The sequence below is a fragment of the Mastomys coucha genome, unplaced genomic scaffold (assembly GCF_008632895.1).
Source record: "Mastomys coucha isolate ucsf_1 unplaced genomic scaffold, UCSF_Mcou_1 pScaffold17, whole genome shotgun sequence".
Taxonomy (NCBI): Eukaryota; Metazoa; Chordata; class Mammalia; order Rodentia; family Muridae; genus Mastomys; species Mastomys coucha.
The window spans coordinates 21,475,189-21,487,461 of record NW_022196899.1 but is presented as its reverse complement, the minus strand read 5'-3'; the positions used below and the strand labels follow the sequence as shown (position 1 = coordinate 21,487,461).

Below are 12,273 nucleotides of genomic sequence, written 5' to 3'. Positions count from 1 at the left end.
GAGAGAGAGAGAGAAAGGAGAGAGAGGGGGAGAGGGAGGGGAGAGGAGAGAGGGAGAGAGGAGAGAGAAGATAGATAGATAGATAGATAGATAGATAGATAGATAGATAGATAGATAGATAGATAGAAAAAACCCCATGGGGTTTTTTTTCTGTTTATTTTTTTGGGGGGGTTGGTTTAGTTTGGTTTGGTTTGAGACAGGGTCTCTTTGCATAGCCCTGGCTATCCTAGAACTCACTATGTAGACCAGGCTGGCCTTGAACTCTACTTGCATGGTGGAATAAGGGCATTCACCATGGGGTTGGCGAGATGGCACTGACTGCTCTTCCAAAGGTCCTGAGTTCGGACCCCAGCAACCACATGGTAGGTAGCTCACAACCACCCATAATGAGATCGACCACCCTCTTCTGGTGCGTCTGAAGACAGCTGCAGTAAATTACACTGGAGGGAGCAGGGCGGCAGAGGTCCTGAGTTCAACAGCAGCCACACACATGATGGCTCTCGGCCATCTATACAGCTACAGTGTACTCAGACACATAAAATAAATAAAAAATAAATATTTAAAAAAAATAAAAAAGAGCATTCACCACAATGTTTGGCTTAACCTAAACATCTTATTTAAACATCAGTCTTGAATTTTTTTAAGTTCAATCTTTCTCTTGGACATACCTTTTTTAATCGAGGGAGTCCTTTGCCTTCCTACTCAGTCTGAAGTCCTAACAACATGGTTCATATTCTAAAGCATTTCTCTCTCCCTAAGCATCTATGGATTGTATTTATGTGCTATCAGGAAATGTTTAGTTCATCAAAATTCCAGAGACTAGGGCTCAAAGCCATTTGCACCTCCTGCTGACAAGCAGCCAGGACAAGCGTTACTATTGACTGAAACTTGACTGAACTCTAGAACCCCCTAAGAGTCAGATTTCTGGGGTCTCGGGGGAGAGCTACTAGATTAGCTCAGTTAACATGAAGATACCTGCTCTAAATGAAGGCGGCACCATTCCATGGCCCCAAGTCCCTGGGCTGAGCTAAAACAAGGGAAGCAAATGAGCTGAGGATTAGCGGTCACACAGAATTCAGCCAGCCAGCTCACATCCTGCTGTGCTCTCCCCACTGTGATGGACTGGACCATCAAACTCTGAGACACAGCAACCCCTCCTCCTCAGGTGCTTCTGTCAGGGATTCAGTCACAGCAACAAGGACAGGAAGGAATAGCAGGAGTCATGAGATCTATTGGACATCTGCGGCTGTAAGACCCTTTCACAAGGGATTATGAAGAGATAAGATGTTGATAGCTACCATTAAGATGTCATTCGGTATAAAATCCCCACTTATAATATGAAAAAAAAAAGAAGGAAAAATGGTTTCATCTCCAAATGTGTGTAAATGTGACCTTCTTCACTGCATGCATTCAAAGTCTTTAATAGTGAGGTGTAATGGCTCTGTTTGTTTTGTGACTTTTACAGAGAGCTCAAATTAGCCACACATACACACACACACACACACACACACACACACACACACACACACAAAAAAAAAAAACCCATAATGAACATTACTCCCAGAGGCCAAAACAATGCAGCTAGGGAAGGAAGGTCTTTTCAAACCACACCGGATGAATTCACAGTGGTATGGCCACAGACAAGTGAGTCCTGTTCAATCTATGGTGCTACGGGAAATCTATAGTCACAACCACACCATGAAGGTGCACTGCTAGCTCACACAAATACAGAAATAGCTCGAAGTGAGTCAGGGACGCAAGTACTTAGAGTTAAAACTAAAAGACAAAAACAAAAACAAAACAAAACAAAAAAACCCAAAACGTTAGGACAGCAAGAAAGCTTGATAGGTATGTGTGTGACTACACACACACACACACACACACACACACACACACACACACACTGGTATTGTTATTATTAAAACAAACATAACAAAACGGGCCAAGCGACAGTTACTCTATGAATACATACGCTGCTAAGCTGTTGAATTGTTGTTTTGGGGCATGGGTTGCATACTCTATGGATATGACCAGAATAAAACTGTTGAGAAATAATTCTGTGAGCCAAAGAAATATGGCACATGGAAACAAGGATTTAAATATAACTCTGTGGCAAATTTTCCTGTCTGCTTTGTCTTGTTTATGCAAACATAGCTCACTAACTGCCGTTAAATAAATCAGACACAAACTCTCGTGTGTGGGAAAAGGGCAGGCCAGGGAGCTGACTGTACCCTGGAAAACTCCACATTCCCATCAAGAGAGACTGGAAATTTTAGACTGTCCCAAGACAACTAGGATGAGTCCACTTTCCACACAAGCTTCCGGGAGGGAGCCACTTCCCCAGGGAAGCCAGAACAGCTACAGCAGTTCAGTTCAAACTCTGTTCAAAGGCCAACCTTACCTGTGGGCTTTCAGGATTCTCTGGGCGATAGCGTCGCCCACCTTGTTGAACACGACTTTATCATCAGCACAGCTTATGAAAAATTGGTTCTGTGGAAAAAAAAAACCAACAATAACAGGACACTTGTGTAAGGCCTTGCTTTCTCCACTGGACGTCCTACAGTGTATGGAGACTGGGGGGTGGGGTAGGGGGTGGGGTAGGGGGTATGGAGGCAAACACTATATTGACTATTTAAAAATGGCTCACATGGGGATGTCCAGGCCACTGAACCTTTCAAGGAAACTAAATGGCTCAGAATACGGGAGTGCCACGGGGCTCCAGGTCTCACGTGCACTATTACATCATCCAGTGCTTATCTTACCGTGCGTTCGCAAGTGGAGGGCTGTGACTTTCTTAACGCAGATGTTGAAACTACATTCTTAGAAGGCTGAGGACATTTCCCAACTAGGTTTCCTTCTGATGCTTACACTGCGCGCATGCTTATGACTAGGAAGCCTGCACTGGCACGCGACCCATCTTGGGTTGAGGTTACTTTTCAATATGGCGCCTGGTCAGGGTCCTGGTCATTCTGCCCAGGTTCTCTGCAATGTTTCCTAGCACCCACTTTCATCCTGTCTCCTGTCTCTGAACTATTATTTTAGGCAGTTTCAAATCACTTCCAGAGACTTTTTCCCCCTGTGAACTATATGTCTGTGCATGGTCTATGCACAAGCATACAAGGTATGGGTACGTGCGTTTGGGCTGGTGAGGGTGACCATGCATGGCTGTGGAGGTTCCAGGATGAGCTCGGGAGTCTCCCTTCATGTCTCTCCATCTTATTAACTAAGGCAAGGGCTCCCAGCTGAATCCAGAACTGCCCACAGGACCAGGCAATCTAGCCCGTGTCTCCGGGGATTTCCTGTTTCCACTTTCCAAGTGATAGATAGCGGGCTTACTGCACTCAGCCAGCATAATGTGGCTGCTGGGTCTGAACTCTTGTCCTTCAAGCTTAGATGGAGAGGACTTCTCCCAGGGAGTCATCTCCCCAGCTCTCAAATCTCTTTTGAATATATACAAGTAAGCCAGTTGTATAGAAAGAAAAAATGTTTTCCTTTTAAGTACTTCTGTAATTCATAGATCTATAAGACATCCTTCGACACTATTGTTAGAAAATGGCCACACTACTATCCTAATGATAGGAAAAGTTTTATTGCTACATAAAGGAATGTTAAAAACCACAAATAAATATTGTGAATACTGCCAATTGAAATGGAATTCAGATTGTTGGAATACAACTGTAATTTCTAACAAAATGCTTCTGCAAGAACTAGTACTTTCTAATCATCTCAGGTAATAACTTGAAGTTAATCTGCATTCTTTGACAGCCATACACTGCGTTTGAGTGCACAGGCTTTTATGTAGCAGGGCACAGAGAGGCACAATGCCTCCAAGAGACAACATGCAAGAAGGTAAGTAGTGCAGAGCCTCATTTCAGAATATGATGCAAACAAATGCTACAAAGAAGGTTAGCATGCATTGGCCGGTTAGCGTGCATTAGCATCTGTAAGAACAGACTGACAAACTGCCCCAAGCCTGCCTGCCCTTCCTCCCTCCCTCCCTCCCTCTCTCTCTCTCTCTCTCTCTCTCTCTCTCTGTCTCTCTGTCTGTGTCTGTCTGTCTTTGTCTCTGTCTGTCTCTCTCTGTCTGTCTGTCTCTGTCTCTCTGTCTGTCTCTCTGTCTCTGTCTCTGTCTCTCTCTCTTTCCCTCTCTCTTTCTCTCTCTCTGTCTCTCTGTCTGTCTGTCTCTGTCTCTCTGTTTCTCTCTCTGTCTCTGTCTGTCTCTGTCTCTCTCTCTGTCTCTCTGTCTCTGTCTCTCTCTCTCTCTTCCTAATTAAGGTAAATGACTGTTTACCCTGACGAATATCACCCAGAAAAATGTCCACAACCATGCACACCTACCCAGCATTGCTGACCTTAATCAGTGCTATGCTAGCTTGAGAAAGAAAACATAGCTTGTAATAGGCATGATGGAACTTGATGGAATTTAGAATCACCAAGGAAACAAATCCATGAGCTTGTTGGTGAGTGTGTGTCTAGACTAGGTTAACAGAAGTGGGAGGACCCACCCTAAACGTGTACAGCATCATTTTGCACACTGGGGTCTCAGACTGATGAAACAGAAGGAGAGTTGAGCACCTGTATCCATCACCCCACTTCCTGGCTGTGTGCATGATGTGACTAGACACCTCCTGCTCCTGCTGCCTTGGTGTCTCGGCTATGATGGACTGTACTCTTCAGAACTGTGAGCCAAAATAAGCCCTCTCTACCCTAACTGCTTCTGTCAGTTATTTTACCACAGCAGCCAGAAGAGTAGCTAATAAACTGGTGTTGATGCTATTTTTTTTTTTTTTAAGATAAAACACAATGACTGGGTGCTGGAAGAGGCAACTTCCATCTTTTGTAAACCACAGTTTCATTTCCATAGTTGATAACAAATATCTAACTAAACTCCAGAGCAGACTTAGCTGCTGTTTCTACTCCTGCCTTTCCTCTGCGACAGGGTCTCATGTGAGAGACTGCACAGCAGCCTGAAGTGTTTTTAATGAACTTTTTCTTTCTCCAGGTCTGAGAAATGAGTAAAGCACTGTTGTTTGCTGATGGTCCTTCATCAACTGTCACTCTAAGGAGGGGAAGAAGAGCAGGGCTCCAGGGGAGGGGAAACAGGGTTCAAATTTTTTCCAACAATTAACTTTTGGCTAAACACTCTATTTTTATTCAATATGAAAAAGAAAACCAGGATAAAGGAGGGGGCTTTGTGTTTGGTTTGCGTGTCTCCCATTATTGGGAATTTTTCCATGTTCCAAGGGCTTTTTCCTCTTTCTGTATCTGCTTTGAAGTGCAGTTAAAGTTCCCACACTAAATTTGATGTTCTCAGATTTTTCTCATGAACTCTGAACAGTCTGGAGTCTGAAAACACTTGAGTAGCACCCAATCATGAGTAGCGTCCCTCAGCTCTAACATCCTCACGGATCCCATGTCATTTCCCTGCCTTTTTCACTCCAAAATCCCACAGCAGAGGTATCCAGTCGACTGCATGAGTAACTTACTGTGAATGTGTGTAGAGGCTGCACTCCCCTGAAAGAACACATGGCTCATGATAGATACCCTAACTGTAGCCCACTGAAGACTCCCACATCCGAGCTAGGGTCATACCGAAGAGTATAGGGTTGTTTCAAAAGAAGAAAAAGAAGTATACTTAAGCTGGTATACGTTAGTGCAAGGGTTCGTGAGGCTCCATGAGAGTCTTGAGTTAGGTTGTGCGAAGTGAACTCTGGCATGCTGGGAGATCACCTCAATTAGTATTTCTCTGGACTCCATCATAACTCAATTCATGCTTATTAGTACAGAATCCTAAACTGGGGCCCCCTACAGCCTTATAAAATACTTGGTGTTCTGATGAGTGTTTTGACAACTTGACACAAACTAAAGTTATGTGGAAAGAGGAACCTAGATTGAGAAATACCTCCATTAGATTGCCCATCAGCAAGTGAATCCATGGAGCATTTTCTTGACTCATGACTGATATTGGGGGGGAGGGGATCCGGCCCATTTGGAGCATTGCCACATTGCACCCCTGGGTGCGTGGTCCTGAGTGGTATAAGAGGGCACACTGAGCCAGTCATGGGAAGTAAGCCAGGAAGCAGCGTTTCTCCATGGGCTCTACTTCAGTTCCTGCCTTGCTTAAAGTTCCTCCCCTGACTTCCCTCAGTGAGAAACTGTGACATGGAAATGTAAGCCAAATAAAGTCTTCGCTTCCCCACAAATTACTTTGGGTCATGGTATTTATCAGAGCAGCGGGAGCTAAAACACTCGGGAAGGCAGGTTCCTCTGTATGCCCCACTGACATACTTACTTCAATATAGATGTAGTGCTTACTGTTCTCTATTACATGGACGTAGGCAGCGTGGATGGACTCCTCGTGGTGCTTTATACCAGCAGACCAATCGGCGGCAGATCGGAGCAACTACAAGACAGCAATCAGCAACGAGGGTACATCAGACAACAGAGATGATGCTATTTGTACTGACGCAACGAAGGACTGTAGAGGTTTGAGTCCCATGTGGTCCAAGGGAGACTTAGAGCACATCCAGGACACATCCTGTGATGGCTAACCTTGCCAGCTCTTCACATCTGGGAAGAATGGACTTCAGCTGAAGAGCTGCCTCCATCAGATTGCCCTGTTGAGCGTGTTTGTGATTTCTAATTGATGCGCGAGGGCCCTGCTTAACCGTAAGCAGTCTCATACCTAGGTCAGTGGGTCTGAGATGTATTAAAAAGGCATGAATGCGAGCCAGGAAGTAAACAAGTAGGCAATGTTTCTCCACTGTTCCTGCTTCAGTTCTTGTTTGGGATTCCCTGGATAATGGGCAGATTCCCCCTTTTCCACGAGTTTTTTTTTTTCCTCTTTTTAGCCGTGGTATTTATCGTAGCAACAGAAGGGCAAACAAAAACAGCAGTCCTCCATCCAGCCTTGCTTCCAAGATGTGAAGACTTCAAGATGTGAAGACTTACCTGGTAGTTCCTACAACGGATATTTCAAAGGCGTATTTAAGTCACTACAATCAACATAACATGGTCCTCTTTCCCTATGAAGTCCTTCAACTGCACATGCATACAGGTCAAGGCCCTTGATGCAGGGCAGAGATTAATGACCGTGAAGTGTGCACCAACAAGCCTCAGGCCTAATAAACGGTATGTAACTGTTTACTAATGATGTCAGCATTAGAGGGTTCATTTGAGCCATGGCAGATCATATCAGAGATGATGCAGAGCAGACTGCGGCTGCGTATGGCGAGGTGGGGACGGGGACACTGGAGACATCTCGCAGCCTTCTCAGCACTGAATGACCTTCGTTTGCCAGTCCTTCCAGTATTTTCAACTCTGACTTTTACATATCGTAAGTCCTTAGTGCATATATGCCTTGGGTTTTCATAAACCACTGCATATCATCACAGAAGAACCAGGGGCCCAAGAATGGAGCACGGTAGGTAGAATGCTTGCCTAGCATACACAAAGCCCTATTTTCCATCCGCGTAAGCCAGGTGTAATTGGCCTACACCTGTAACCCAAGCATTTGCAGAGTGGAGGCAGAAAGATCAGAAGCTCAAATCATCCTTGTGACATAGTGAGTTTAAGACAAGCCAGGACTACATGAGACCCTGTCTCCAAAAAGCAAAAGTGAGAGGAGAAAGCAGAGGATGGTGGAAAGAAAGGGGAAAGAGGGGGGACTATAAAAATACATTTGATGGGGGCTGGAGAGATGGCTCAGTGGTTAAGAGCATTGATTGCTCTTCCAGACGACCTGAGTTCAGTTCCCAGCAACCACATAGTGGCTCAGAACCATCTGTAATGGGATCCGATGCCCTCTTCTGCCATGCAAGTGTACATGCAGATAGAGCACTCATACACATAAAATAAAGAAAATATCTTCAAAAATGCATTTGATGTTTCTAATTTTAAATGAATGTTTAAAGCGCCCCTCACAGAGTCAACTAAAATTTAAAATCAAGTGATAAGGATAGTTGAACAAGTATGTGGACTGTAACATAACCCGAGAGATTCAGAAAGCTGTAGTAAAGTACTTAAGAATTTTAAAATAGCATGTACCAGCCTAAGGAAACGCAAAGCTAGCGCCTGTGAAACAGCATCAAGCGTGTCACCCTCAAAGCTAAATGCTGCTCTGAAATGAGGCGTTTACTAGGCCGCTCCACCGACACATACGATTTTATTTCACTTTTATCAAGTAAATACATGGACATATGTGAAGTGGAAAAATGTAACCACGAACAGGAATCAAATTAAAATGAGCCAGGGAAGAACAGGATCTCCAAAGAAGTGTGCTATTAGTCAGCAGATAGAAATATAAAGATTAAACAACAGTTTCATCTCGAGGTCTGTTTAAATTCTCGGTTGACATTATTCAAAGCAGTAAAGCCCTGAGAGTGAAAAGGTCCCGAGAGAGCACACATCCCCATTCCAGGACAAGCTGGCCCGGGCAGCACACAGCCAGCGGGAGGACAGGCCCCACAGCTCCAGGTTGGTGCATGAGCACCATCACCTTGACTGTTTCAGTGCCATGGAGGCTCAGTCCCTCTCCTGAACAACTGAGCAAACAAGAATGACTCTGCCGAGTTACAGGCTTGAATTTATAATGGGAACATGCTAGCCTTCCTGACCTACACCTTCTTCCTCTCAGGCTTGCTCTGATTCAAAGACTCAATAAACTCATGCATGAAAGACAAAATTAGCAGCAGGCAGATGTCATAACAGGTGTCAACGCGCGTGTCATATCCAGTCGATCCAACAGAGTGCCTTCCAAGCTCTAATGAAAGGAAATTCTTGGGGCAGGTACACTGATAGGTAGCTCTGAGGTTGATAAGTCATGCCTGCCAGGAACGAACACAGGGAGGTCAGACGACTGTCATTTTTCCATGAAGGACAGGTAATCAAAGACCTTGAAATGTTTAAAGTTGAGCTGTATAACCAGAAAACACACCCTTTGTATGGGACAGAGCATACACCAAAGAGGAGGGTCTCAAAATTCTTACAACACCTAAATATAGGAAGTTGCCCGGTTCTCAAGTGTTTAATGTCATGAATCTCACTGTCCAAGTCCAAGTCCGTAGCCTACACTCAAAATGGAAAAGTTGTGGTTGGGGGTTACCACAACTTGTGGAACCGTGTCAAAGGGTCGCAGCATCAGGAAGGTTGAGAGCCACTCGCCGCACTAGAAGAATCATCAAAGCGCAGACACTGATGGAACACAGAGGAACGTTTTTTTCCAGTGGCTGATCTTTGTTTCCCGTTTCATGTACCACAACTGGATTAACCTAATTAAAAGCAGTCATTATCTGGGACAAACTTGAAAGTTAAAGCAAGAACAGGGGAAAATGCTACTTGTGATGATCAGCCATTTATTCTTCTGGTCAGTTAGAACCTGCCTGTCACCGCGAGAGTCACTGAAAGGGATGAATTTTCTTTTGGCTCAGCCTGCACTTTTGCCTTTGAGCCCTGAAGTTGTAGAAAATCACCCTAATGGCTTTCCATCTTTGATAGTCCAGAAAGTTCTGTCAGTAGTCAAGAACGTTAAACATGCGTTGACTGATGTCTGTTGTTTTCACTTTAAGAATCACTCTGCTTTCTCTGTGGGGTTGACCTTGCCAGCTTGTCTAATACTTCGTTTTGAAACAATATAATAAAGACGAGCTTCAGTGCCATCCACTCAGATGCACGTAGAGGGGCATCAAAGCCAACCCCCTGAATGCAGGAAAATACTGGAAATGAGCTCAGAATAAACTCTCACCCACACTTATCAGATGTCACATTTGAATACACAACTTGAAAATATACCAAAAAAAAAATGGTATAGATCTAATTTGATGGTTTAGGGTCAAAATCATAAGTGGAACTAGAAATTTCCCTCTGTGCAGTGTCCTGCTTTTTAAACTTTGGAAAGGCTAAGGCAGTGGTTGCCAACCTGCCTGCTATGACCCCTTGGGGTGGGTGCGGGGCAATCAACCCTTTTACAGGGATCCCATACCAGATATCCTACATATCATATATTTATATTAAGATTCATGACAGTAGCAAAATTACAGTTATGAAGTATCAATGGAAATGATTTTATGGTTGGAGGTCACCACAACTTGAGGAACTGTGTCAAAGGGTCACAGCATCAGGAAGATTGAGAGCCACTCGCTCGCCGCACTAGAAGAATCATCAAAGCGCAGACACTGATGGAACACAGAGGAACGTTTTTCCAGTGGCTGATCTTTGTTTCCTGTTTCATGTACCACAACTGGATTCGAGCTCATTCCGTGGAAAAGGGCTGACTTTGAACTTCTGTCCCTCTGCTTCTACTTCCCCTGTGCTAGAATTATAGCAGTGGACCACCATGCCGTTTGTGTAATTGGTGGAGAATTTCCTATATGCGGAGAATATGTTTTGATCAAGTCCACCCCTCGTTCCCTCCCTCTGGTTCCTCCCCTATCCACACTTCCCTTCCAATTTCATGCAGGTGGTGGTGTTTTTGTCTGAGACCCACTAGGTCTCCTTAGCCTGGCCAGTCTATTCATAGGCGAGTGCCAAACGCTGGAGTGTGGAGTGCTCAGCCCCAAACAGAACATCTGTGTCTTTCTTACACCAAAGAGCAGCTGCAGATAGGAACTTCCACTGGCTGTGATAACATGCAGAAGACCAAGGCCAGACAGCATCCTACATGGAGGTGGGGGGATTCACAAAGCTGAGGTGATATGGACAGTTGACAGCTGCTGGGGGAGAGAAAGTCCCTTTTCTTTAGGGACTGTGTGGTTGTCTGGATAAAACCCCAGGCCTTAATGAGCCCTAGGTGAGCCCTTATGCCCACAGAGCTACACAGAGCCCCATGGCCTTTTTAGTGGTTTGTATGAGCTAGTGTCTCTACCCATCGCTGTCCGTTACTGGCCCTGTGGAGCGGCTGGACAGTATTATTAGCCCCGATTTATGAAAGAAGAAAACGTGTGCACAGAGGTGAAGCAGTTTCCCCAAGACTGACGGCTAGTAAGCAGCAGGGCTCAGCCTGAGAACCGACCTCTTTGTCGTTGATGTCATAATGCGTATTTACAAGTAAGAAGAGGCCTCTGTGCTATGTGATTAAATAAATACACTGTGCTCTAAAACCATAACTCAGTCAGTAATGACTGCCTGCTGTGCAGCGCCCTGGGTTCTGTCCCCAGAACCACATAAACGGGGTGTAGCGGCACACCACTGAAATCTCAGCACTCCGGAGGTAGGGGAAGGAGGGTCAGAAATTCAAAGTCATCTTGGCTACTTTCTATGGCAGGCGAGAGAGGGTGGGAGTTTTGAAAACATTAACACTGAATTCTTTGAAGATGAAGTAGTGAATTCAAAGGCCATCTGCTTCTTCGTCCCCTTCTGGGTTCCCCGGAACATGAGAGGTGGTAGAGCTAGTGTCTGCCATGTCCAAGGGCGAACCTGGGTTCAATCCCCAGTCTTTCACGGAGTGAGACAAGCAAACAGAAAAATCAGAGCTGGCCTAGAGATCCCTTCTTTCAGCCTTTAAGCAATGAACAGCCCTGGTTCTGGAAAAAGATCTAGAGATGAATGTTTATCACAAATAAATAAGAGGTGAGGGGCGGGGTAACACAGGTGGTAATGGAAGGACGGAAATGAAGCAAGGGGAAATTTCTAAAGTGTCTGCTTATCTACACTGTCTGTTTTTCAGAACTACAGTTAAGTCAGCTGAAAACCTGAACAACTCCAGGTTCCTCTAGGTCTTGGGCTTTTTTAGTTGGGCAAAGGGCACTATAAGAAAAATAACACAAAAATTATAAAATTAAATGTCTTTTTTGAGAAAGGGTCTTGTATATCCCAGGCTAGCCTGAAGCTTACTATGCAGCCAAGGATAACCTTGCATCTCCTATCTTCCTGTCTCCCCCAGCTGACTTCGGAGATGACAGCTCGTCCTGACACATTGGGTCTAAGGGATGCTGAAAAGCAAACCCAGAACCTCAGACACATTGGGCATCGACCAGCAGAGTGGTACTTGTACCCAGCCCTAGGCCTGGGTACAAGTGCTGAGAAAGGATGAGCAGTGAGCTGTCTTAACCCAAGGGCAGGGCCCAGACCTGACACTGAATGTGGGTTCCTTACAGGAGACAATTCATTCTCTCTCCTCATGGAATTAACTTCAGAATAGCCAGGAAGTGATCCTCACTCTAGGGACTGAGAGGATGAAACTATAAGAATACTAGGTTTGAGGGCTGAAGAGATGGCTCAGCGGTTAAGAGCACTGACTGCTCTTCCGAAGGTCCTGAGTTCAGATCCCAGCAACCA

At 45.0% G+C, this 12,273-nt stretch overlaps 1 protein-coding gene across 3 annotated transcripts in view; it reads right to left on the bottom strand.

Moving 5' to 3' along the window:
• Window positions 1-12,273, bottom strand: part of Pld1 (phospholipase D1) — a 208,772-nt gene that overhangs the window by 41,221 nt on the left and 155,278 nt on the right. For all 3 annotated transcript variants that reach the window (XM_031376479.1, XM_031376480.1, XM_031376478.1), the window contains 2 exons: window positions 6,293-6,403; window positions 2,402-2,490 (listed from right to left, as the gene is read on the bottom strand). In XM_031376479.1, coding sequence (XP_031232339.1) covers window positions 2,402-2,490; window positions 6,293-6,403 — 200 coding nt within the window. The remainder of the gene's footprint in view (window positions 1-2,401; window positions 2,491-6,292; window positions 6,404-12,273) is intronic.